The sequence below is a fragment of the Eurypyga helias genome, unplaced genomic scaffold (assembly GCF_000690775.1).
Source record: "Eurypyga helias isolate BGI_N326 unplaced genomic scaffold, ASM69077v1 scaffold13818, whole genome shotgun sequence".
Taxonomy (NCBI): Eukaryota; Metazoa; Chordata; class Aves; order Eurypygiformes; family Eurypygidae; genus Eurypyga; species Eurypyga helias.
The window spans coordinates 1,922-28,444 of NW_010265058.1; the positions used below are offsets into that span (position 1 = coordinate 1,922).

General features: G+C 37.7%; 1 protein-coding gene across 1 annotated transcript in view; it reads left to right on the plus strand.

The window, feature by feature from the left end:
- Positions 1–1,039: 1,039 nt before the first annotated feature.
- Positions 1,040–26,523, plus strand: part of NBEAL1 (neurobeachin-like 1) — a gene marked incomplete at its 5' end in the record, with an annotated part of 56,599 nt that continues 31,115 nt past the window's right edge. Inside the window, 18 exon segments of the mRNA XM_010156591.1 lie at positions 1,040–1,201; positions 2,475–2,556; positions 2,749–2,876; positions 4,578–4,660; positions 6,925–7,010; positions 8,208–8,514; positions 9,467–9,573; positions 14,071–14,154; positions 15,666–15,764; positions 15,869–16,449; positions 17,952–18,084; positions 18,691–18,810; positions 19,785–20,088; positions 21,016–21,101; positions 21,507–21,596; positions 24,555–24,723; positions 25,799–25,932; positions 26,322–26,481. Coding sequence (XP_010154893.1) covers positions 1,040–1,201; positions 2,475–2,556; positions 2,749–2,876; positions 4,578–4,660; positions 6,925–7,010; positions 8,208–8,514; positions 9,467–9,573; positions 14,071–14,154; positions 15,666–15,764; positions 15,869–16,449; positions 17,952–18,084; positions 18,691–18,810; positions 19,785–20,088; positions 21,016–21,101; positions 21,507–21,596; positions 24,555–24,723; positions 25,799–25,932; positions 26,322–26,481 — 2,915 coding nt within the window.

Sequence of the window (26,523 nt, forward strand, 5' to 3'; positions counted from 1 at the left end):
AATAATCACAGTGTCTAGTGTCAGTAATTGCATTTCTCCACACTTTTAATGCGTATTCTTATCCAGGTGTATGTATGCAAGTGTCATGTTAGTGAGTTTGAGCTAGCTCGTTTTTGTTGTAATTTTCCCTCTGGCTTTGCCCATGTCAAAGGCTTTTTCGAAGCTGTGAGGCTCTTGCTTGTGTTTTCCTGTGTAGATTTCATAGAGGATGTGTCAGGGTAAACAGCTGATGCCAAAGGCAAACTCTAGCATGTGCAAGAGTGGAAAAACTGTCTTCATTGTTGGCCTTTGTAGAGCTGTTACATTTAACACCAACACAAGAGTCTTTATTTCCTTAAAATAATTAGATAGCAGAAAATCTAATAAGGATGGGTCAGGTTTTCATGCAAAATCAGTGTGCCAAGTCAGATGATTTTTTGAGAACTCCCTCTACTGCACATTCAGACCCTGATTTTTCAAGTCTTCCTTTGTTTAATCTTATTGTGGACATTTTGCTTTTTGTTTTTAATCTGATTTTGTACGGCTTTTTGTAATTCATTTAAGAAAGACGAGGCTCAATGTGGATGAGTACCAACATGGCTTCAGTAAATATTTAATAATTGGCATCTAATTTATTTGGACACTTGTAATCTTCAGTAGAAACCTGAAAATGTTGCCCTTGTGTTTAGTTTTCATGCTTCATTCCATTGTGGCCATTCTTTTCCTTATTTAGGGATTTCCCAGGCCACTCATTTACCTGCTGAAGATCACGCAATTTCTCTGTGACAGCTAAGGCAGATCACTGCAGGGAGGAGCATTTAGAAATCCACCTAATGAATTTTTAACACTTTTGAAATGGAGTTCTTTGCTGGAGAAAGGGTAGCTCAAGCTGGCATATTGCCACCCGGCATTTCATTGTGGTTCATTGGAAAGCGTTTGTGGCCCATGTGTTCACTAACCTTTCTTGGAGGTTTATTGGAACACTACACAGCACGTTGAAATTGATTGGTGACCTGTCAATTGAACAATTAACAGTTTCGTGTGTGGTTTTTCTCTTTAGGGTGGATGACGTTCCTCCAGGAATATCACTGCTTCCTGATAACATTCTTCAGGTCCTCAGGCTCCAGCTGCTACAGTGTGTCCAGAAAATGTCAGATGGACTGGAAGAGCAGCAGCAGGCTCTGTCACTTTTGCTTGTGAAATTTTTTATCATCCTTTGCAGGTATTTGTGCTGTTTGATACCTCAGCAAGGCTATTGTATTGTTAAGAAATCTTGATGCAGTCTGTAAGTATAGATTCTAATGACACCTACAATGTGATTTGACACTTTGCAGTAGAAACAGAAAAATGCCAGTTCTCAGAGGGGAGCAATGCAGTCATTTTAGCAATAATGTTTGCCATGAGAAATGGAATAGAAGGGGATTAGACACTGAATTCCTTGTAATTACATAAGACCTATCTATGGGGATTTAAGGTTTGGTGTACCTGCTATTAGAAATCTTTTAAAAGAAAAGGCCCTGTAACAAGTGTGTTGGGTATGAAGTAACTCGAGAGATGATTGCGCAGGAAGAACTGTTTATCACATTCTTGGCATGCTTATGATTCCATAACAGCTTAGAAAACTGACTTACTACACACTATTAATGCAACTGAAACTTATGCCTTATAAACTGATCTAGGGGTCTGTTCCTCACTGTTTTTCAGCCTTCTATTGTAAACTGCATTAAGAGAGGAAGGGGATAAAATATAACAGGAAATCTCCTTTTCTGAGGACTATGTGAAGCGGCTTTTTTTCGAGTCCTTTCTCTTTACCCCTGAAACTATACAAAGAGTTGTACAGCAGTGTTTAAGTGTCCTGGAATATTAAATGTAAGCTGAGTAGGTGGTGGTGTTTGTGAATTACAAAGTATTGTTAGTCTTACTTAATTGCTGAAAAATTCTTATGTCGTCACTTCAGTATTTGATCTTTGACATCCTTAAGACTAAGAAATAACATGTGCATGCTATTTCTTTGTTGATGTTGATTTATTGATGTTGATTTATTGATGTTCTAAAATAACTTATTAGATGTTTGTTTCCCTTGGGGGAATTTGAAATGAATCAATGCTTCTAGGTAATACACTTGCTTAAGTTTTAGAAAGTGTATGTGCTAGTAATGTGGGAGAAGTGGAAGTTATTGTCTTTGTTATCAGATGCTATTTCTGAGCTTTCTATTTAGAGTGTCCTGGGAATCTGCTTAACCTCTGAAACCTCAAATTCCGGATAGAATTGGCCTACAGCAGGGTGACCCCAGGCCTTTCTTTTCTTTCCTGCTAGAAGAAAACTTGTGAGCAGTTACTGTGACAGAAATAAACATTTGAGTACACGTGGTCTTTTGGAGATTATTTTTGAAATGCTGATAAACTTTTTGATCAGAATGCTAAAAAAACATTGTTTGAACTAGCCTCAAATGGTACACTCTGTACACTTCTGTGGTTTTTATGTTGTCTTTCTAGAAATTTGGCTAATGTGGAAGAGATTGGAATGTGTTCATACATTAATCAAGTTATCACCATGACTACGTTATACATTCAACAGGTATGTGATTAACAATTCTCATCTGTTAATCTTGCCATCTCAATACTTCCTGCTCCTGCTTATGTGGCTTGCTTTTCAATAATAGTATTGTATGGGGAGCAATTTGTGGTCTCAAAACTCCTCTGGAGGAGATCAAGGTTAATTTTCACCTTCTAGAAATCTTCTGACCACAGCTTTCTTTTTTTTCCTCAGTTAAAAAGCAAAACAAAAGAAAAAGAAGTGGCAGATCAGACCTCCATAGAAGAATTTGTGAGACATGCATTGGCTTTTTGTGAAAGTCTCTACGATCCATATCGAAACTGGAGGCAGCAAATTGCAGGGTATGTGTGGACTATGTCCAGGATTATGATTACTGTGGTTTATGACAACTTTAGATTAACAGTATGCAAAGTTTCTGACAGAACTACTCCCCCTGCCTGATGTCATACTAAACTAAAATTGAGTTACATTTATGTTCTGCTGCATTTTACAACTGTTAGAACTGATAGCCTTGAGCACTTGATACTGTGTTTTATGTTTTTTTCCTGAAGACACACTTAGAATAGCATTAATGAAATAATTTTTCTACCAAAATTAGCATCATGAAGCAGGCGTGCTTGAAACCGAACTTCATTGCCACCTGTTGTGGTGTAGGCCTGGCTGGCAACTAAACACCGCACAGCCAATGGCTTGTTCCCTCTCCCCCCATTAGCCCCAAATTAATTACAGTGATGTTAAATGTATGTACACATGTATAGTTAAGGTGTTTTTCTGCTGAAGTTGTTTGCTCCTTGCTGCTAGCATTCAGAGATGCCTTGCCTTTAAGTCTTCAATTTTATTTCCATCGGGACCGTTTTGAGATGCATCAAATATTGGACCTGTGCATGCAAATAATTAAACGTCTAGAGAGATCATACCTCACCTAGTCTTGTCCATTCTCACAGCATACATTCCTGTCAAGCTAGCACGGCATTTGTGCCAGTATTTTAAATAACTGCTTGAATCATTGTGCACAAAGTTTTAAGGAACATGTGAGGATCACAACTTCTGTTATTTTTGTGCAACATGAGAATTCCCTTTTTCTAGGACAGAGCATGAATTGACACCAGGTCTTGCATATGGCCTGCCAGCATACTGCTAAGCTGTTTTCAGATTTAGTGTAGGTAGTGCCAGCACATCTTGTGGTATCTTGGGTAGAGCATAAGCACTCAGTCAGTGAATTTACAACCAGTGAAGGTGCAGAATTTGGCAATGAATCAATATAATCCCACCACAGAAAAGCATTACACACTGTGAAACTGCCTACCTTTTAATAGCTGAAACTAGATACCTTACCTTTAACTGTATACCTGAACTTTAAATACCTCTTAAAAATTATAATATATTTACTGGCAGTCTAGAAGTTAAAACAAAATTAAACTTGATTTGGTTGGAGGTGTGTAACTGACCAACGTGAAGGTCTTTGCATTGTTTCTCCTTTAAAAACTAGCCCATTTTTCTAAACTGGTGGAACAAGGAAGCCAAATGGAATGGGGTAGGAAGACCTGGTTGAATTAGGACAAAAAAGTTATTGAAGTTTACAGTATAGGTATGTTGCATCTTTGAAAAGAAGTTTATAGGTGTATTAGTAGAATTACATCCTTTTAGTTTGATGGTTCCACCCCGCCCCCATAATAAACCCAGGATAATGTTTTGTGGCCGTTTCAAATTGCATGGTTAAGAAATTTGGCAGTCTTGGTCTTGTTGGTGGCTTAGTTACAATTAGCAAGGACCAAATAACAGGTTGCTGGCTTTTTTTTTTTTTTTAAGCTAAACCATATTATAGAAAGTTAAGGTATTTCTGGGAGCAGGACAGTAAATACAGAATAAGCAGTGATTAACTTTTTCAGAATGAAATACTATACTATTTTATTTTTGGTCTTGTAGGCAAAAGTTAACTTCTGATTTTTTACAGTGTTTTCTATTATGTAGTCATGAATTAATAAGTCATAAGTAAAAATATATTTAATTTGTTTGGTTTATCTTTTTTAATGTAATTGCAGACGTTTCCTCAGTCCAGTTGAAAAGAGCAGACAGAAGTATAAACCTGCTTCCCTCACTGTTGAGTTTGTCCCTTTCTTTTACCGTAAGTATTATCAACAGCATATTTAAAAATAGTCATCTTTGCAGGAGTGAACTTAGTGATTTCATTTTCCTTTCCTCTAAGAATGCTTGACAACTGTAAAAGCCCCTTATTTGCTTTCTGAGGCTGAATGAAGTGGGTTACCTTGTTTGCTTTTTTTGACCTGAGCAATCACCATCTTGCCATTCTCACTCATCTTTGAAAGCCAGGTGTTTGGTTTATTTTTTTTCCCTCAGACTTTCTTTCAGTGCCTAACATGGTTTAATAGGTTTGGTTCTGCGAATTGCCAACCTTCCCATTTATTAGGGTACATATAGTGATTGCACGTAACATCCCTGTAGCAACTGCAATGGTAACTCGCGTGGAAAAATAATATTGAGAAAGTGTTCATGCATTTTTTTGTCTCTTAATATGATTTAACAGCTAGACAGAAGGAAACTGTGCCATCCAACTAGCAAATGCTCCTTGGACTGCAGTTTGGGAAACTGCTCTGTTCTGTCTCTGGTTAAGTTATTAAATATGATGGATGGTTACTTTGGGATTCTTGTGTTCTTACACAGGTTGGCTGTGTGGAAATGAAGGACTTGCGTGTCTGTGCTCTGTACCTAAGTCTTGGGAAGATGGGATGTCCAGCTCCTTTGTTGGTTTAGCACACCGAAGTGCTGGTGTCAGGAGAATTGAAGCAGCAAGAGGGGTGGGGTATAAGGGAAATCAGCCCTTTTTGCAGCTATTCATTAACTCAGCTTTAATAGAAAATAAAAAAAGGAAAGTTGTATTCCTAGAGTGGTAGCATTTATGAATTTGGTTTCTCTTGAGTCACATGCTCTTCCTGGTCCTTGAGATTCCCTCTCTGTGTACGTAACATAGGTGCTGGAGGTGCCAAAAAGACCAAAGAGCTGATGCTGGTAAAATGCCATTATCTTTGTGCCAGAGCACTGGAAACCTACTCTAAAGGCTGCTACTGAGCAATGTCATCCACAGGTTCTCTCTGCCCTTTTCAGGGCATGTCACTCCAGTTCCTCTGAAATACCTTAAATATTCTATACTGTGACTGAGCTACTAATTAGCTGGCAGATACTCATCTGCTGGTTGGCCAACTGGCAAGAAGGACAGAACAAGAAATTGCTGAGAATGTGCCTTAGACATTCTGCTATGGCGGCACTAATTGGAGGCTTTTTTTGTCTACCCAGCCTAATGATTTGTTCAGAGCCTACTAGGTATTGCTCTTTTGAGTCTGTCTGAGGTTGCCCAAAAGATTCTGAGACTGTAAGTCAAGGGAGTGGTGGGACTAGCAGACTTACAGTGTGATCATCTAAGCTTTATTTCCTTTAAAGACCAAGTTTAAAAAGTAGCTGTGGTTTTTTTTTTTTTAAACAGGCTTATATATTCGGTATGCAGTCAATAATCTTATTTGCCAATAATTGGTAATTGTTTTAAATATTATTTCAATTAATATGAAACTGTTGCATTTTCAGTTTTTATTGTTTGTTTAAAATCTCAGTTTTTACAAACCCAAGTCATAATCAGTTGTATTTCATAGTTATTGGAAGTTTTACAATGGTTAATTTGAAATAAAATAACCCTTTGTAGTTTGTTGCAGCTACTTTGATTCTAGCGTTATTGCTATAACAACATTATCCAGGTTACATCTGTTCCTAAGAAGAGTTCCTGAGGCTGTTTATAACTAATTTATAACTAACTTGTATCAGATGTGGCATGAGAAGAGATGCAGTATAATTGTCTTTAAAGATGCTACTGCTAGAAAGGTTACAGACCTCCACAGGCTTCCCTGGGAAGTTTGGCTTAAAGGGAGCCAGCTCAAGGACTTTTTCTGAGCTACCTGCACTGCATGTGGTGTTAGACCTTCTGCCAAAATTGCTCTAACCTTTTCCTGCTTGCTAACTGTTTGCCTGTTAGTGTGGACAAAATGGGCTGACTTTGCATTATGGATCACAACAGTAATTGTATGTTTAGAGTTCTGTCAGCCTGCCTGAAAAGTGTTATGCAAGCGGAAGGTCTGGCCTTGTGAATTCTTGATTAACATGGTCTTGTGTTACTTTGGTAATGCTGGAATTAATGCGTTTGTGTCTGATCTGTATAATCTCCAATTTCTTTATATAAGTGTTGGGGTTTTTTTTAATTTGCATGATGACAGGGAGTAAAGGAGCTTTTTGTTGTTTGTGGTGGGGTTTTTTAAGAGGAAAAACTTTGTACAATTTATATAATCAAAGAAAGGAATCCTTCTCCTTTTTATTTACTGCAATCAGAATGCTTTCAAGAAAGTGAACATCTCAAGGAAAGCCTAAAATGTTGCCTGCTGCATCTCTTCGGAGCTATTGTGGCTGGTGGCCAGGTAAGGATATTCTAAACTCTCTTCAGCTGCTGAAATCTCCAATTGCCTGTTCATTGTTTGAGGCTTATAAACACTCCATAACCCATAAATGAGAAGAATTCATTACTGACTCTGAATTGTTTGTTGAATCAAGTTTCTGTGCAATAGTGTCTAAATACTAAAAGCTGAGTCCTCCTTTCAAATAACAGAACAAATTTGCTGTCTACAATAACTACACATTCATATGAACTTACTGTAATATTTTCATACCATGAAGAAATGTGGCTAGCTACATTAGAAGTTCCCACCTGCAGAGATGTAAGTTTTGTATCAAGACATTAAATTCATCTAGCTTACTTCCCAGTGTTGTAAGTAAGCTGTACCAGTAAGAGGCACTTTATAGCTTGGAAGCTGTTCAAAATCTTTGAAAGAATGTGAAGAAAAGAGGATGTTCATCATCAGCAAAGCCAACATCCATTCTCTTGCCTAATTTCTGTAGTGTGCTACTTAGTCTGGTCATGAGCAAATGTTACTTGTGATGATCCAGGAGAGAGAGCCAAGCCAGGCATGGCTCCATGAGGGACGGCAAGCTGAGACTGAGCATGAAGGCAGGCATGTAGAGGCAGCTGACCTCACTGGCAAAAGGTGCAGTCTCAGTGTACCCAAACAAGGTGATCAGAGCGGATATGGTGGTAGTAACCAGGTTCAGCCAGCCCAGATGACTAGACAAGTCTGTAGTGGTGAAGCCTGAGATCAAACCAGGAAGTTTGACCAGCACATCAGAGTGTGGATTTGGTCTAGTGATAGTAACTAGTCAGTCATAACATAATGGGTGTTACTATGTTATTTTCAAGAATTCTAATATGTCCTGAATCTCATGATCTAAACCAAAAATTCAAGTGAAGGTTTGCGTAGAATTAGCAGTTTATCAAGGCTACCTAATGAGAATCTTACAGCATGCATTTCAATTATATTTCCTTTTCCCTGTAGGCATTCTCTTTGAAAAAGAAAGCCTAGTTAAGTGAACAAGATAAAATGCAGTTCATCTGCAGCAATCAGTATAATCCAAGTAGAATGTTTCATATTTACCTAACAATTACAGGGTAATAACAGACATAATGCATGTTATGTAACTTGGATGACTCAGAAACTGCTGGTTTGAGGAGGTTTAACTTTCATTTTTTTTCCTTAATCACTTTTTGCCCCCATGGGTTTCAGAGGAATGCTCTTCAAGCAGTATCTCCTGCTACCATGGAAGTCCTGATGCGTGTGTTAGCAGACTGTGACAGCTGGGATGACAGGAGCCCTGAGGAAGTGAGCAGGAAGGCAGAGCTGACTCTGAAGTGCCTGACAGAAGTTGTCCATATCCTTCTGACCAGCAGTTCTGACCAGCGGCAAGTGGAGACGAGTACAATATTGGAGAACTATTTCAAGTTGCTTAATTCAGACCATTCAGCTTTACCCAATCCAAGGCGATGCAGGCAATGGGAGAGCAGGTTCATAGCACTACAGATCCAAATGCTGAGTGAGTACCCAATTCTGCAGTTCCTTGAAATACCTATTGACAATAACGCTGAAGCAAGTAATGACAACCATGATAGAGATGTAACTGAATGTTCTTCCAAAAAAATGTTCACTCGGCTGAGCAATTGAAAAAATGTCAAACATTTCTTCATTGATATTACTTGAAACGTATTCCTGTTTAATCATTCACTACAAAAAGCCACAGAACAAAACGTATCAGATTGCTACCATTTAACCAGAGTGTCAAGGTTCATGGACTGCCAGTCTCCATAAAAAAAAAAGCCCCCACTTTTGCTAGGCAACAGCTGACACTAATCAGCACCTTAATAAATGCAGAATAAGATGGGTCTGCAATAAAATATAATAAAATAAAATGTGGTGGCTGTTTTGTGATACTTCATTTTTCAGGTGGTATTATCATAAACAGTGGCCAAAGGTGGTGGTCTGAAATGGGTGGCTTTTGTCATTAGATAAAAATTTAGGATTTAGATTATTTTTCCACTTTGATGTTCAGAATGGTTCCCAGACTTCCAGGGAAACTGAGGAATAGTACTGAGGCGATGAAGAATATATATAAGGCTGCTGTAGAACGCAGAGTAAATGCTTGATGAGGAAGCAGGTGTTTATGTGCTGCTGCTTATGTACTCACAAATAGCAGTGACTTTAAACAGAGCCCCAAAGCAATAAAAAAAAAATAGTGGTTGCTGATTTTTTTTTTTTCCTTTCCAGATACAGTAGGTTATGTGATAATTATTAGAGCATCAAAATGTTGAGGTTTAGGCCTAGTGCTCCATGTTTAAAAAATACTTCATTCTTGCTCAAAGATTTCACAGCATCTAGTTTGATGTATAACTTTTTTCCTCCATGTTTATTATGTAATGAGCAGAAAAAAAATGCTTCATGGATTTGGGAAGTGTTTTGTCTTTGATATCAGTTCTGTTTTAATTTTATAGATACCATCACAGCCATGTTAGACTGCACAGATAGGCCTGTTCTTCAGGCAATTTTCCTTAACAGTAACTGCTTTGAGCATCTCATTCGACTGTTGCAGAACTGCAAGGTAAACTTTCCTTTATCAGCATATTTTTAACAAAACCTGTATTGTAATGTTGCAGCTATATTAGTTACCTTTATGTCTTCCTTCTGAATTAGATGAAATTTTAGAGTGTCTACATACTCTGGAGGTAAAACTTCGGATCAGTTAGAGCCACTGATGCCATGAAAGTTGCTCCACAATTTTTTTTTTTTCCTAGTGAATGAGGGGTGTTTCATGTCTTGTCTTGCAGTTAAAGCAATGAATGCTTATTTTGAGTCCTGAGCTAAATACCATTATAGACCCTGTTCAGTCTCTAAAATCTGTTACTGGAATCAAATCCCCCACCCCTTTTTTGTGTTGTGGGTTGGTGTGGTGGTGTTTTTTGTGTGTTGTGGGTTGGGGTGTTTTTTGGTGGTGGGTGGTGGTTTGTTTGGGGGTTTTTTGTTTTTTTTTCTTCCTTCTCATATATCCTGTCACTGGATTGCTGGGAAGTGACTCAAAACTGCTGCCAGATGGAGGTCTAAATTCTGATTTCAGAGGCATATTTGTACATTAAAAAAAACACTGGCTGATGTGCCTTTAAGTGTTTCAAAATATTTGTCTTGTGTAGCTGACATAAAACATGAGCTCAAGCTGTTACAAATGTTCTTCGTTTGTTCTTCTACATAGGCTTTAGTGTTTACATGGATGGTGTGTTTTCACCTCAGCTCCAGATGGTCAAAAATCGACAAGCTAGTGTCTTCCACTGGTTGCTTTGTAGATTTTATTTTTCCCTGTGCAAAAGAACATATATATGATGTAACTCTGGAATATTTTATTTCTCTTTTTGTGTTAGGTTGATGGCGTAGCTATTGGGAGCTCTTCTGATGCTAGATAACTTACCACTAGCTACAGTATGCAATTTGATTCCAATCCACTTAGATTTTGGATTAGAACATATTTCAGTTCAGTGATATATTAAAAATAAATGCTTTTGGATTATGTCTGAACTGTAGTTATAATCGGTGGCAGGATGCCAACTGACTTGAAGTGTTTTGAATAGTGTTTGTAGTTTTTTATCTCCTGAAAATACATTGTTTGACCTTTCCATTCTCATCCTCTGTTTGGGAATCTGTGCCTATTTTTGTATTGGCCTTGTACATTGTAAGAAATTTCTTTTTTAGTTTCTTCTTAAAGGATGAAGCAGTGTGATGTTTATCTGTTCATGGAGACTCTAGCTATGTTCCCACTCTCCTATAAACAAGTGGTGGGATTTAAGAAAGCAGGAACAGCTACTCTATTTTTCCAGCTTGCTACTTTTATTTTTATTCTGCCTGTATGTATGTCATTAGGTAAGCTCTTTTGAGAGTGTTTTCCTGTGAAAGTCTCACATATTACTGTGATGGATTGGATATCGGTGCTGCCAGTTTGCTACGTAGTGGGGTGTTTTAACCTTTCACAGTCAAATAGCCTCCAGGATGGGAGAAGGAAGAGAGTGGAGGCTGGGATGGTGTTGTATATTTGTATTTTCCAATGCTCTGGATCTCTGTTCTTTTTCAAAGCCAAATAGGAAACATTAATTTAGCTGTGAAATTAGGATTTCTCCATATTGGCTGGGGGTGGAGACCCTATTTTTAGGGTTTTTTTTCTTTACCTGTGAAAAGATTGCTACTGGATTCACCAGCAAGCTGTGTAAAGCACAGTTCAGCAGCTCTGCAGATAGCAGTGGAGTCCAGACATGCCTGAAACTCAGGAAGCTATTGGATCTTAAGCAAATTCGAAGTGCAGGAAATTTCAGTTGGAAAAGGGGTGTAAAGAAAATCCATGCCACTGTTTCTGCTATAGATGTCCCAGAGAACTTGGGTTATTTGAGGCTATACTTTTAGTGATACTTCCTAGTTACTTGCAGGGCAAATCTTCCAAAATTTAAATCTTTTTTTCATGTTTGCTGCTTTTAAGGCTTAAAAGTTGTTCCCTTAACTGTGCTCTAGGGTGAGATATGCACAAAAGCTTTTCAAAACTGGTTGGTCAAGTTTTGATTATCTGAATGTTGTTTTTTGCCTGCGACATCTAAAAAGAGGGACTATACTTCAGAGATACTGGGACGTGCTTATTCCATAGTGAGAGTCATTTAACAAATTGTTTTGTCGGTCCGTCACGCTTTGAGCAAAGCACAATGACGTCTAGCAGTATGCCTGGTTAAATAAAATTATTCTTTTCTGAATGGCTTTTAAATAGAAGAATTAAAACTACATGGATATTGTAATAAAAATATATTTTTTCCATTTTACATGTATTACCAGAATTGAAGTAACCCAAATGAAAAATTTGATTTTTTTTTTTGCATACCTGCATTTGCTTCTGTTTTAATGTTCTTATTTCCACTTCTTATAACCCTCCAAGGCATATTATAGCTCTGCTGCAGCATTAAGTGCTCTTGACCATGATGTACCTTTCCAAACAACTTGTCTTTCTTACTATGTACTTTACACATCCCTGCAAGTCACAGTAACACCTTGAGTTTAGTCCTTCTGTTTGCCTTATGACAGTTCATTTCTCAGGCTGTTCCTCTTCAGAGAGACTACCTAGCAGATAATGGAACACCTCTATTTCTTTGCTAATGCCCCACTGTTTTCTCTATTTCTTGCAAGTAAATCTCTCAGAATGTGCTGTCATGTTGCATATTGTGAATGAAACTGCAGTTTCTAAGCCAGTGACCAATATAAATTCCAGATAAATCTGTCTCCTTGTCTCAGTGATTACATATTTTCATTTAATTCTGGGGCAGGGTTGGGGGGGGAAGCAATTACTATTTAGCAAAATGCAATGTAACCTTCAGTATTTGAAGAATTAACAGAAGATTAATAGTAATGAAGGAACTTCGGTTGTGTGTGGTTTTTGTTTGTTTGATGGGTTTTTTTTTTTGCATGTGAAATACAAATCTAAGGCAGCCTCTGCAGGTTTAGCTGCAGGTAACTGTTTAATGCAATTATTTCCATTATTCTTGTCTCTGTTTCTAACAGCTGTTTTTAAATGCTAACAATAAAGTGACAGACAAGAGTGACAAAGAACTTGCCAACAAATTACTGACAGAAATGAATGAGGACCAGGTACCTACCTAACCTGTACTTTGCTTCAGTTGAAGTCAAGACACAATCACAGGAAAATTGATTCTTGTGCTTCACCTTAACCATCCATTTTAAGCCTTTTGCAGCAAGATGAACTTGTGTTGCTGCACACCTCAGTATTTCCTGTCTCTGGAAAATAGTTTTTCTGAATAACAGATTGAACTCAACCTCAGCTTTATTCATCCACTTCAAAATGCGGATATTTGCAATAGACTGAGCCTCAGTTATGCTTCTTTAAAGGAAAAGGTGAACTACATGAATGGAATCCAAATAAATTCTATCGATCTGGTGGTGATTTTTTTTCCCCCCATCCCTTTCCTCTTTTTTACTTCTTTGTCTCAGCACTGTGGTGTTTTGGATTCTGGGGCCTTGTTTGTCAATCTCAGTGGTTATCCTTATTCTTTGCTTGTTATCAAGAACAGATGCTCACAAAACAGGAGACAGGCTGAATCAGGGAAGTAGGAATAGCCTGTGGGTTTAGTTTCCCCAAAATATTATGGGAAGTTTCAAATGCAAATTGTTGCATTAATTTTATAGTAGAATGACTTGTTCTGATTAAAAAAGTTAAAGAAATGCTAAATAAAAGGAATGGTAATCTACAAATTGTGATTCTAACTAATAGCTTGTAGTGGTTTTTGCTTTCTTAGAAACTCAGTGGACACTCTAACTGCATGTAAATGTTTCTGACCTCTAACACCATCTGCTGATTCTTGACGTTTCATTTTTGAAATATGTCGGATATGCATTTATTATTTCAGAGGTGACAAAACATTACGTTTGTTTGTACAGTGTTGCTAATTAGGTTTGCTAATGGATAGTGCTCTGACATCTTTGTCCTTAAAACCACCATAGAAATATCAATATAAACAAGAACTATAGAAAAAAAACCCTCAAAAGATGACTGAAAATGGAAAAAGTGATGTTGATCAATGCAATGAGGCTGTGGGTGAGGCAGCCACCTTACTGCGCTGGTGTGACTTTCTCTCTTATAATTTGTGTGTCTGTGTTGCATTGGCGTGTAGGGAATGGCTGGAAAAGCAAACACTTTATATGAACTGCAGGTGCCTGATGGTCCAGCAGCACACACACACGTACTGCAAGAGGTTTTTAAATTTGTTTTCCTCCCTCCCTCCTGAGGTTGTCCATTAACCTCATGAGGAAAAACTGTTTGTCCATCAGAATATTTGAAGTCCAGTGTGTGTTGTGAATGCCTCTTTCAAAGTATGTGGCTAGTTAGTGTTGTGTAATTCCCTGTAGGCCATGGGGTTATGAAATCCTGACTGCTGGGGAGATGGTGATTGAAGCATGTTAGGAAACTCTTGGTTTCCCTCCTGGCAGGAGAGCACAGCATAGATTTTGGAGCTGAACTGTCTTTGTGCAATTGTAATGTAACTTGTGTACCTGCTATTTTCAGGTGTTTCAGGGACACCTAGACTGCTTGGCAGTGTCAACCATTCAAGCCCTCACAGCAGTAATGCACAAGTCTCCAGCTGCTAAGGTAACAGTACATATGCAGAGGTCTGTTTGCAGTAGGCTTCTTGATTTTGTTTCCAGTTAGTGTTTTTATCACAATATCTTGCTAAATCTCACTAATGAAGATGAACAGATTGTGGTCACACGTTGCTGCCAGATAGGAATAGCTGATTAGCATCCTTTATATATGTGATCAGAGTGTTAATGGCAGTAAAACCTTTGTAAAGTAAGTACATTATCACTTGTCACATGAATATGTGGGGTAGAATTAATGGGTAATGCAGGTATTGCAGGAATTTTCAGGCAGAAGTTTGTGTTGTAGTTTTCTCATGGTTTTAAATCAACCCAGTATGCTATTGCTGTCCAAATGGTGGTCTTATTATTCCCCTGCCCTTCCTTTGTAGTTATTCTTGTGGTTTGATAAACTGATAGGTTGTAGTTATTTTGTGAATCTGACTGGAAGTTAAGCCCACAGAAAGTAGTGTATTTAATCTTAGATAGTTCATTAGATTCACCCCATGGTTGAATGACTCCGTAGTCTTGCCACAGGGAAAGGGATGTGGCTGCACACTGGAGGCTAAAGTAAGAGTGGGAGTCATCTGATTTGGTTGCTACTTGCAGTACAGTCTGACTGAGAAACAACAGGGGCAGTTATGCTCCTCCAGAGCATAACTCAGAGTGCTTATTTTTTCCACTGACTCTGGAAAGCCTGGGAAAAGTTCTGTGTTGGAGGTGGGGCCTGGCTGTGATTCACAAAGTGTCAGTAAAGCTTTCAGTTGCACTTCTACTGCAACACACATTTTTTTTCTTTCCATATTTACTTAAGCAATCATCTCACTTCTGACAGATTCATCCTTTAAAAAAAAAAAAAAACAAAAACAAAAAACCAAAAACAAAACCACACATTTTTAAAACCTGGAACTTAATTTCAGTGCAGAATACAGCTCAGAGAAGAGTATCCATTCTGTATGATATGTTGAGTGTTTACTAGCTAAACCATAAATGGATGCTACAATTTGGATTTTGCTGCTTGATTGCTTTTTTTTTTCATCTAAAATCAGTTAGTGTTCAGAAAAACTTCCTTGGAACACTTTTCTAATTTTTGAAGTGTTGTGGGATGGGTGGTTTTTAATCATGCTGGTCTAGGAAAGTATTTCACTCAAAAATAAATACCTGAATACTTCTAATTCTCAATGTAATCACTTCATTCCATGCTGTAGTTTGCGTTAAAAAGTGAAGATATTAGTATTTTATGATAGAATTGACATGTTTATATCAAAGCTAGGTCATTATTAGAATATAACTTTGCTCTTTTATTTGTTTAGCTGCAAGCTGCAGTGAGATCCTTCTTAGCTGCAGCATGCTAGAGAGAGCACAATGAACACATTAGCAAAAAAAGATTTCTAGCCTGTAAGACATTATTCTTGCATTCTAATTATTTTGTGTCTCATATTGTGTTAAATGAGAACATGCTGCAGTAGACGAGCAATATTTGTCCATTTTATTTGTTAGTGAGACTGGGATTTTTATCCTCAGGAGGTCTTCAAGGAGAGGATTGGTTATGCGCACATATATGAGGTACTAAAATCGCTGGGTCAGCCCTCACGGGAATTGCTGGAAGAACTCATGAATATGGTGAGATGTGCTTGCTTTGAATGCTAAAATGCTTACACCTTTTCAGCACTACTTCTAGCCCTGTTTTACTGTATTTCACGTCTGAGTTCTCTGCTGTTTTTCAGGCTGTTGAAGGTGACCATATGGCTGTTGGGATACTAGGCATTAGTAATGTCCAGCCCTTATTGCTGCTTATCCAGTGGCTTCCAGAACTAGAATCACGTGACCTGCAGATTTTCATCTCAAATTGGTTGAGGCGAATCTGCTGTATTAACAGACAGAGTCGTGCCACGTGTGTCAATGCGAACATGGTCATCCGTATCATCGAGACACTAAATTCCCACTCTGCGCTCCATTGTACTTGTGCAGAGAACCTGATTGCCCTTCTGGGCTCTTTGGGAAGTCAGTCCATGGGCTCAGAAGAACTGCTTCAACTAATACGGCTCCTGAGGACTGAGGAACCAAAACGAGCTCACCCTTACGTTGTTCCAGTGATGCGAGCTATTCTAGCCATGGCACGGAAGCAGGGCATGGCTAGTGCCTTGCAGTATTTCAACTTGTACCACAGCATGGCTGGGATTGCTGTTCCATCAATTCATAAGTGGCCAGGCTCTGCGTTTTCTTTCAACGCTTGGCTCTGCCTTGACCAGGACCGGGTGGACCCTAGCACAACTAGCAAAAGTGGCAAGAGGAAGCAACTCTACAGGTATGGTTACTGTAACTACTTCAACAGCACAAATCTAGGTCATTGTACCCTGCGGCATATGGTACCCTATGACATGTGGGACTTGTGCTGATCTTCATAGAATGCGATACATAGCGCATGGTTTGTGAAAGGGTGCAGTTTCATCTGCCACCAGAGCCAAGCTGTGTTACAGAAATAAACCCACCCCAAAACAACAGATTTCCCACTGTTTCCTGTAAAGGAAATGTCTGTTTTCTATATGAGAGCACAATGGAAACGATGCCTTCAGTTGCTTTAATAGTAGCTATTGACATGGATGGATCTCGATATAATTTTACTTCCTGGGTGCAACATTCAGGAGCAAACAGAATGCAGACTGGGGGAACATGAGTTCAAGAATCTCTTTAAAAAAAAAACTACATTTTCAGGTTAAATATTGAAGAATGCTGTGGTTGTCATAACAGAATTGCTATTTTCCAAACCCCTGTGTCTTAGAGTGTTACTTCTGTTTATTAATAACCATGGTTGCTGGTGGAGATGCCTTGGATTTCTGTGACTGCCCGGTGTATTTGTATAGCATGGTGCTGATGAAGGGTGGCACCTGATGAACTGCCACAACACTGTTTCCAGAGTTTGTCATACCATTTTATGTTCAAGTGCTTAAAAAATGAAAGGTTTCTTAATGGAAACAGGGTTTATTTATAGATATCTGCTTGCACCCGGTTCCTTTATTATACGAGTGAAATAAGATATGTAACAATGATGACATTCATATTTTGCAGTAAGGTAAGGTTCCTGATGATAGATAGTCATGGATAAAAAAAAATCATGGATTACTCTTACTGTCTCATCAAACAGTTTTAATGCAAATTTATCTATAAAATTAAAGATCAAACTTCGTGTTTGCTAGAACAGTTATTCCATGTGCTGTTTTAGTCTTTAAAATAAATAAAATCTCTATGTACCAACACGATAATCTAAAACAAGGCAAATGAAGCAGACATATCTATTGACTGTAGCAGTTATGTCACAAATCTGCATGCAATATTGGCAGCTTTTCTGGGGGCTGATGGACACAATTTAATGGGTAGAAAACAGCACAGGTTGCACGCCAGTCTCTTCTTTATTACAATATCGTAGCTTCCAGAGACTGCAGTGTGCAGGTAACAGAACCAGCTTAAGCTGTGTGGGTCAAACTGAAGTGTTGCTTGTTGGGACCAAGGTTATGTTTTCATGTAAAAGATGGGGATGGCTACAGGCTGCTTAGAGAGCTTTGTGGATTGCCTTTTAGCATGCGTGCCCTGTGACTTGGGGTCCCTTCCTTGAGGCAGTTCTTTGTCTGGGTTTGGTGTTGTTTTTTTTTTTTTTTTTTAAAGTTGTAATAGCTAGACAAATAGTAAATATTGGACCAGTGACAAACAACTTAAGTTGGTGTTCTCCTTATTAAATGTACTGTTAGGTGATTTCCAATGATTTTGATGAAGTAAGTCCTTGATTGTGTGTGTTGTTGTCTTTTTCTGTAGCTTTTTTACAGGAAGTGGTATGGGTTTTGAAGCATTTATTACATACTCTGGGGTATTGGTGGTTGCAGTTTGCACAAAGAGGGAATATGCAACAGTGATGCTGCCTGACCATTGTTTTTTTGACTCTCTCTGGGTAAGATTTGATACTGAAAAACACTTGGTTTAGGATAGTGTTGTTAGCTCAGAAGTAAAAATTAATTCTTTTGGTTGTTTTACAAATGGTCTATTTCATCATACGTAAACAATTCATTGCATAAGAGCAGATCTAATGTCAGATAATGAAAGCAATTTCCATGTAGGTTAGTGGTTAATTGAGCTAAATTATGCCTACATTATTAGACACTTGTAATTGATAAGCTGGTTACAGCATTGTACTTGGATATTTTTTTAGCATGTAGGATTGTTTTTATATATTAAATTATAACAAGCATAGGTGGCTGTGGTGCTGTGTGAATAAAATGTGCTAGTGTTTCTGCCTTACCTTTTTCTATTCCTACACTTAAGGACTGATGTGCATTATCATGAAGGAGCTATATCTCTTTCTCTTCAAAAACTTGTTTATATGTAAACTATTTCAAAGAGGAAGCAGCTGACCGGTGGTTTTATCTTCTTGTTGATGCTTTGGATTTATTTTCTTAAGTGGTTTTCTCGCCAGATAGTAGAGGTCAAGTTAAATATTTCCATGGAGCCATCTCACTGCTTTTAATAATGACTTATTTATTTTATATTACTTAACCAGCACAACATAACTATAGTTCACGTTCCTGGAAAGAGGCCCTTCGGTCAGAGCCTTGTGTACATCTATGTCAATGGCCAGCAGAAGGTCTCTGCCCCACTTCGGTTTCCTGCCATGAATGAAGTAAGTTCACCACCTGAGTCATATGCCTGTCCTGATGAGCTCCAGATGAGGTATTACCCGAGTGCATTAACTTATGATGAATAAATCAGAAAAGGTCTGCCAGTAGGATTGGTGTGACAACACTTAATGAGGAATATTCCCTGTTGTTTTCGGCAGTAACTTTTTTTCACTTGTATTTTCTCCGTGCCCTTAATATGCTAATCTTGTACCTGCTTTGTGAGCTGGATAAGCAGTTTACAGGCAGTTAATGTAACCATTTCAAATGTGTACACATTTAACCTATAAAAAACCCTACTAGTCATCAAAATGAGTACAAGTCATGTTTAATTTTCTTTTCTGTAAGCATTGATAGTTCATTTTGTGGAACAAATCCATTTTAAACTGGACTATAACACTGGACACTATTGTAAGTCCTAATTTAATATTTATAAAATATGTTGAACAATCCCTTAAACTGGACACAACCATAGTAAGATAAGTATAACAGTTAAAAAATGAGAGTAAATGTAATTCCTGTAGCGAGATGAAACTCTGGATTTTGGCCCATAAGGATTGTAAACATCAAGGTAGAACAGGTAAGCTTCCCATGAGAGCGTCTGTTTAAGTGGGGTAACGGATAGGAGAAATGTACAGTAGAGGATATGCTGGGCTAGTATTTTGGGATATAATCCAGAAGAGGAATGTATACCAGGCTATCTGGAGCACCATCCTTCCGGGCTCAGCTCCTGTCAAAGGTTGTACAACAGTTGAGGTGACAGAAAAGGCACTGTCTGTCTGCTGTTGTGGAAAGTATGTAGTTTTTTCGGGAGGGCCTACTGTACTGGAATGCTGCTTCTCCAGGACACACCAGAACTTGTTGCTCTTGGTTTAATTTAATTGTTTAGAATTTAATTGTTTAATTGTAAACCGTGGAGAAAGGAGGTTAGTTTTACAGTATGTGTTTTGTTTTCTTCTTTCCGTGCGTGACTGTCCAGTCTTTTACTTCTTGCTGCATTGGTTCAGCTGGTCAAAGAACTACTACTCCACCTCCATCTCAGATACCAGATCCGCCTTTTTCCTCCCCTGTTATGCCCCATCGGACTTCACTTGGGGGCATTCTCTCTACGGGAAGTTGGGGTGGGATGCTTGGAAAACCAGAGCTCATCACCAAGATGATCTCAGCAGGGACTCAGGACAGTGAATGGGGATGTCCAACGTCTTTGGAGGGCCAGCTTGGTTCAGTTATTGTCTTTCATGAAGCACTGCAACCTCCTCAGGTGAAAGCATTATATTTAGCAGGTAAGTCGTGACTGTACTGGTTTTAGTGGAATAAAAGGGGGATGAGTTATGGATAAGACCCCACTGAGCTTTGCTCTACATAGACACATAATGAAGTTACAAGCCAGAATAATTGCAGAGCTGACCTAAGCAAGAGAGTGCCTTATAACAAATAAAATAGAATTATATGTATTTTATTAAGTTTTATTTAAAATATTATGTTTGCATATACTTATCTATTTATCAGATGTATAGACCTGCCAAAATCAATATTAGGTTGTATTTTCACTTGGAAGTTCTTAATTTTTGCTACTGTGTGCCTACATGTGAGTTCACAGCTGAGACTCTTTAAAGTATTGCCCTTGTTTTGAAAGGCCACTTAAGTGATTTATGCTTGAAGATTTTTCCAGAAGAATCAAACAATTAAGGGGTCGTTCTAAAAAAAAAAATATATGTTCTCATAAGCTATGTCTTACAGTTCCAGGTGTTAAGGTGTTAAGCTCCATAATGACTTGAGGTTGTAAGACATTAGCCTAAAACCACTTCCATCATTTAAAGGAAACAGTTTTATTTAGTAATACAAATTATCTTGAATATTACTAATTTTTCTGGATGTTTGGGCTTGATGACAGGCTGGTGACAAGTATGAGATAGTTGTTTGTAAAGACAGAAACGTTGTAGCTGTTGGAATGTATAAGAACCACTTCATTGTTTAGTTCAGCTTTTTATCAAGAATGTAGTTATTTTAAGGAGACCCCATGGAATGAATGTTTTAAGTCACAGAGGTTACTTCAAAGCATGTCTGAAATAGGTATGGTTCAGAATGTCCTATTTGCTGTTGCAACAAAGTATAGTAGTGTAAAATCCGTGAAGGTTGACATTAGTCAGTGGACTCTTAAATATACATGTGAAGTATATAATTTTTTTACATCTTTTTTTTTTTAATAGGTCCAAACTGTTTAACTCCATGGAAGTCTCAAGAGGCTGAAATTGCAGATCTCCCCAGTAAGGTGCTGCTTCATTATACACCAAAGGTATGAAACAATACATGATTTCTCTTTGATTACACTGTGTGTAGTATTTACAGAATATGTTGTAGATGGTCTTTTTTTTTTTTTTGCTTTGCTATTGCCGTTTCATAGAACAGATGAGCATGCCATCTTTACACTGTGGTTATTATGGGAAAATACGGAGCTGTAGTCTTGTGCAGAGATAATAGGTTTCTTCCTTGTTTGGCAAAAGGACAGAATCATCTTGTACAATTGTGAATGTCAAGTTTAACATAACATGTGATGTTCCAGGAGTTCCTAATTGTTTAAATACTTCAATATCAACACAAAAGCAGTAACTTCCTGAAACATCATTCAGCAATCTTATGTGTTCAAGGATCCGTAACTCAGTTCCTAAATGATGATGTAGCCTCTTCATTTGTTTAACAGGCCTGCAGAAACCCAATTTGTCTTGACTTGTCTGCAAATCTTTTGCATGGAAGACTAACTGGAAACAAAGTAGTGAACTGGGACATCAAGGTAAACGCATACTTGAAGAAGCATAACCTGATGTAAATATGACTGTGGTTGTATATGTTCCCCTAACTTTTGGAATGCCAGAAGTTGTTATAATGCAAATTACATTTGGCAGACACAGCATGTTTTTCTAATGAGAATTAATGTGTTAGCGCTGTAGCTGGAGTAGTATTACATTACTGTTATTGAGAATGTACAAGGGGTACCGCTCTTAATATGATAGATAATGCGTTAACATTTTGTGGGAGCTGACTACTTTTTGTAATCTGCTCAGTGCATGTTGGTTGCTGAAAGCATTTTATTTATCCTCTCTAGGTGGTGCTGTCATAGTTTTCTTGCAGTCTTAAACTCTGAATTAGATTAAGATTAGTTAGGTTAAATTAACACTTGTGACGTTTGTTGTGTAGTCATGCAAAAATTATTGAATTGCAAGCTAACTTCATCAGAAAACAAGGCGTGGAGATAAAATATTACAAGAATCTAGCATTTTTATTTTTAAGAAACAAGTTAATCTAGTTATCAGACTTACTTTTGGTTTGGGGTTGGCAGAACTAGATGATTTCACAGTCCAAAAAACTTCAGAAAAAACACCGAATACTCAAGTGTTATACTTTCTTTAATCTATCTCTGCTATACACTAATTGTCCAATATTTTTTCCTTATTATTGGACACATTGGGATATCTGGTTCTTAGAGGCTAGGCAGATAATCTTTGTTTAACTTTTGCTAGCAGTTGTAATCACAGCTCTACTGCTCTATTAGTATTGGAGCTTAAATGTTAATGTTTTCTGGCTGAACTTGTTCTAAGTCTCCTGCTCAAACATTCTATTATTGCAAAACTGTCCTATATCCTGGTTTTTGGTTTTTGTTTTCTTAACCAACACATAGGGTCCTTACATACTTCCGGCTAATGAGTTAATTTCTTAGCCTCATGCCACTGACAGTTCAGATCTGACTTTATAGTATAGAATTAAAAGTCACAATTTTGTCAATTCAACACTGTCAATAAGACTTAGTATTAGTGGTTCAGACTACCCAAGCAGAATACTGCTTAAGCAAGTTACGTGTCCATCAGATGCCTTCTGTGTAAAATAGCAAATGGTGGTCTTCCTAGTTCATGGAGAGGAGGAGGAAACTGTGAAATGCACACCAGCTTAATAACTACCTTTGTGTACTTGTCTGCTTAATTGTTCCCTGGTCACTAACACATATTAATATCGAAGTCAGGTTTAACTCTGTGCCTGAGGAAATCAAGTTACTTGCAGCATCGGAGTTTGATCCAGAAACTGTGACATAAACAAGGATTTGTTTCTTTTAAATTCAGATAGATTATATGCAGTTCTGTTTTAAAGGCAGAATCTTTGAGTAAGGGCTTCTAGCTTTGAGGAAAAAATAAAATTTGAATTCTGAGTGTAGAAAACTTGTCTGTAAAATACCATATCTTTTTTTGTCTTGAGGAAAAATGTGTCAAGAAATAAATGAAATCCTTTTTTTTTTTTTAATTAAAGAATAATGAACAATCAACTATACTAGCAAACCAGTAAATAAAGAAATATTGTTGGAGGTGCACTGTGCATATGCTGACTTGTGGGCATTAATGTTAAGAAAATTCAGACACTTGCTGGTTAATTTTGCAATGATATGAATAGCTTGAAAACATGGCAATTTGTTCTCTTCACCCAGTAGTGGGAAGGGGGGTGGTTGAGGAGTGTTCATCTCTACCTTTTTGGGAAAGCATATTGTGAGTACAAGTTTTAGAATTATTAAGTAACAAACATGATGGTGTTTGGCACGGTCTCAAGGAGGACTAGAGTGAGGAAAAGCCGCAAGTGCTGATCGGGAACTCATGAGGAAATAGGTACAGTCTAGAAGGAGCTACAGTTACTGCTGTCCTGTGGTTCAGACAAGTGCTGGTTTTCAGCTTTCAGCTGATCGTGTTTCTAAAAGCTGCAGGTCTGTGGGGTCTCTTGTTTTGCTCAACAAACATAGAAATCTTCATCCATGAGATAAATGAAGCAAGTTCTTTAAATCTGTAAAATTTATCTGTTCACTTTTGTTGAATTCACTTTAATAAATGTGGGCTGGGGGGGAAGCATCATAAAGACACATGGAGCAGAGAAAGAACTGAAAAAGTAGGAACAATGGAGAAGAAAAGGATGATGATTTTTCTACACTTCTCCCCAACATTTCTGACCAGAAAGGAAGAGTGCTATCCCTCATTAATAGCTTGGCTTACAGGATGTTGGGTTTTCTTGGCTGTTAAAATTTTACTGGATAGTTTTCACTGGACTAAGTTGGGGGATAGGTGTGACTTTCTGGCTTGCTGAGAACCTGATTTTTCTAAGTGGTATTGTGAATCACTTCTAGAAATATTGTGATTTGAATATGTTTTATCCTACCACCAGAAGCATTTGAAGTCTCACGCTATCCTTGCTTGTGAGAAGGAGGGGAAAAAAGAGGGTTTAGGGACTTGGATTTTAGAAGGAATTGAGGTATCTGTAAAGCTACTTTTAAAAAAATCAATTATTTTTTTTTAACTGCCTGAAGTAGAAATCTTGCAGGAATGTAATTAAAGCACAGATGTGTATATTTTCTTGGTTGCTGCAAGTAACTTAGAAATCAGAAAAAAAACCTTGTTTCTCCTGTTTGTTTCAAATATACTTAGCAGAAGATTCTCTTTAAGACTTCTCTCCCTGACATTTATGTAGGGGGATGAGGAAGGAAATGTAAAAAAGGTCTTTCAGAACAAGAGCTGACAGGAAGGCATGTGTTTAATTGCTCTGTCTAAAACTTGAGCAGCTCTGTTCAACACAGTAGCTTTAAAGTAGTTTCAAAGTGGCATGTGAAACATTCTGATTAGTGAGTACCTAAGGTTTCTTGTATTTGGAGTGAATTTCTGTTACATAGTTTAGGGGATTTCATTTACATGGAAGTTCTTCCTCCTTTTTTCTCTTGATTTAGGATATGATCAACTGCATTGGTGGAGTAAATGTGCTGTTTCCATTGCTGGAGCAGATCAGTTTTCTTGGTGGACATATGCCTGAGAAGTCTGAAGGGAAAACCGTACCTCCAGAACTCGTTACTCCTGTAGAGGGAGACTGGGTGGTGGTGTCATCCACGAAGGCATCAGGTAAGAAAGTATAGTTGAACTGAAATAATGTTTAAACTTGATTTTAAGTCTTCCTGTGAATTACAGGAAGCCATTTTGTTATGAACTGTTTTTTCCAGAGTCCCTGTGTAAAGCTAAAAGGCTCTTTCTGTTCCTAGATATCTGATGTGGATACTGAATACCAGGAGTACAACACTATGTAAAATTAACTTACTAACATAGTTCAAATACAGCTGTATTTAATGGCATTATATTTATTTTCATGATTTACTATTACATTTATGTAAAATTATGCAGTTTTAAAATTTCTTTTCTGAAAAGTTTCTTCTGATTATTTTGAGAAATTATGTTTGATGTAAAGCCTACTAATATCAATAGGAGGAGCTTTCCTACAACTTGAGTGCTGGGTCAGACAGCCACACAAAGACTTTGCAGCATCAGAGCAGTACTGTTTAGCCTTTAGCTAAACTTGTATATTCTTAGGAGAATGTTCAAACTCCTACATCTTCTATACATAGGCAGATTTTAGTATTAAAATTAATAAAAGAAAACAGGAAACAAAGCTTTAAGAATAGATTTTTAAAAACTGTGCTTATATTGAGAATTAACTTTGATCTTAACAGAAACCACTGGGAAATCGGACCTTGCAAGGGTAAACAGTATTTTTTTTTTGTTGTTTCAAATATGAAATGATGGAGTAAAGTTAAAAAAATATATCTTTTTACTCTCTGTCTCTTAATTTTTTTGCATACCATGGCTAGAAAGTGTCAGTTGGCAACAACAGAGAGAGAGTAACTGCAGCGGATGTGAAAGACTCTTTAACTGCAAGAGAAGTTTGCAACCTACAGCCAGATGTGTGAAACATCTGAAGCCAAGACTGAGGTCACTTTATTCTGGAGAGGCATAGAAAGGCTATGAGTCTGTACTGGAAGAATCTCCAGACAGGCTACAGCTACGGAACAAACAGGAAAGGAGATGAGAAGTTCAGGAAATAGTGAGGAATATGAACACTTGATTTTACTTCTTCCCCTCTACTTTTATGCAGTGGTCCAACAATAAACCATGAAGCGTTTGTTACTGTTCTTCTGTGTTGCAGAAGCACGTTTGGAGAAGAACATTGTTGCAACTTTCATCTTGATGATAAAACACTTTATTCAGAGACACGACATTAATCAAGAAAATCTCATTCACTCCCACGGAGTTGCCACCCTAGGAGCTTTGTTGGGGAAGGTGAGCAAATTTAGGAAACCTCATTTAGTAATGATTGTTACGGATGAGGTCCTGATTACTTGGAAACATTGTGAGGGTCTTGAAAGGTTTCCTTAGTACATGCTTTTCTTTCTCTCTCATGTTTCTGAAAATAAAATCATGTGAGGAGTTGGTCTTGGGATCTGCAGAGTGAAACACGGCGTTTGTTGTCTTTTTATGTTCTGGTTTTTTTTTGTTATAGACAGTGTTGCATGAATCTTCAAACTAGACTCATTTTGTGTTTCTTATATTGCGTTAATGGAAGCAGACATTGCTGTAGAAGATAAAAGAATCTCAAAATTTGATTTTAAACTGAAGTTTATTAGCATATTTTATATTTTCAGTGCTAACACCTGTTATTATTTTGAAAGGTGCCGAGCAGCTTAATGGATGTGAATGTCCTGATGGCTGTCCAGCTGTTGATAGAACAAATCTCAGTAGAAAAGAATATGCAGCTTTTGCAACAGATGTATCAACACTTACTTTTTGACTTCAGTATCTGGAACAGTGGGGACTTTCCCTTCAGAATTGGTGAGCTCTTGGACTTGGACAACAGTGCAGAGACACAGTACT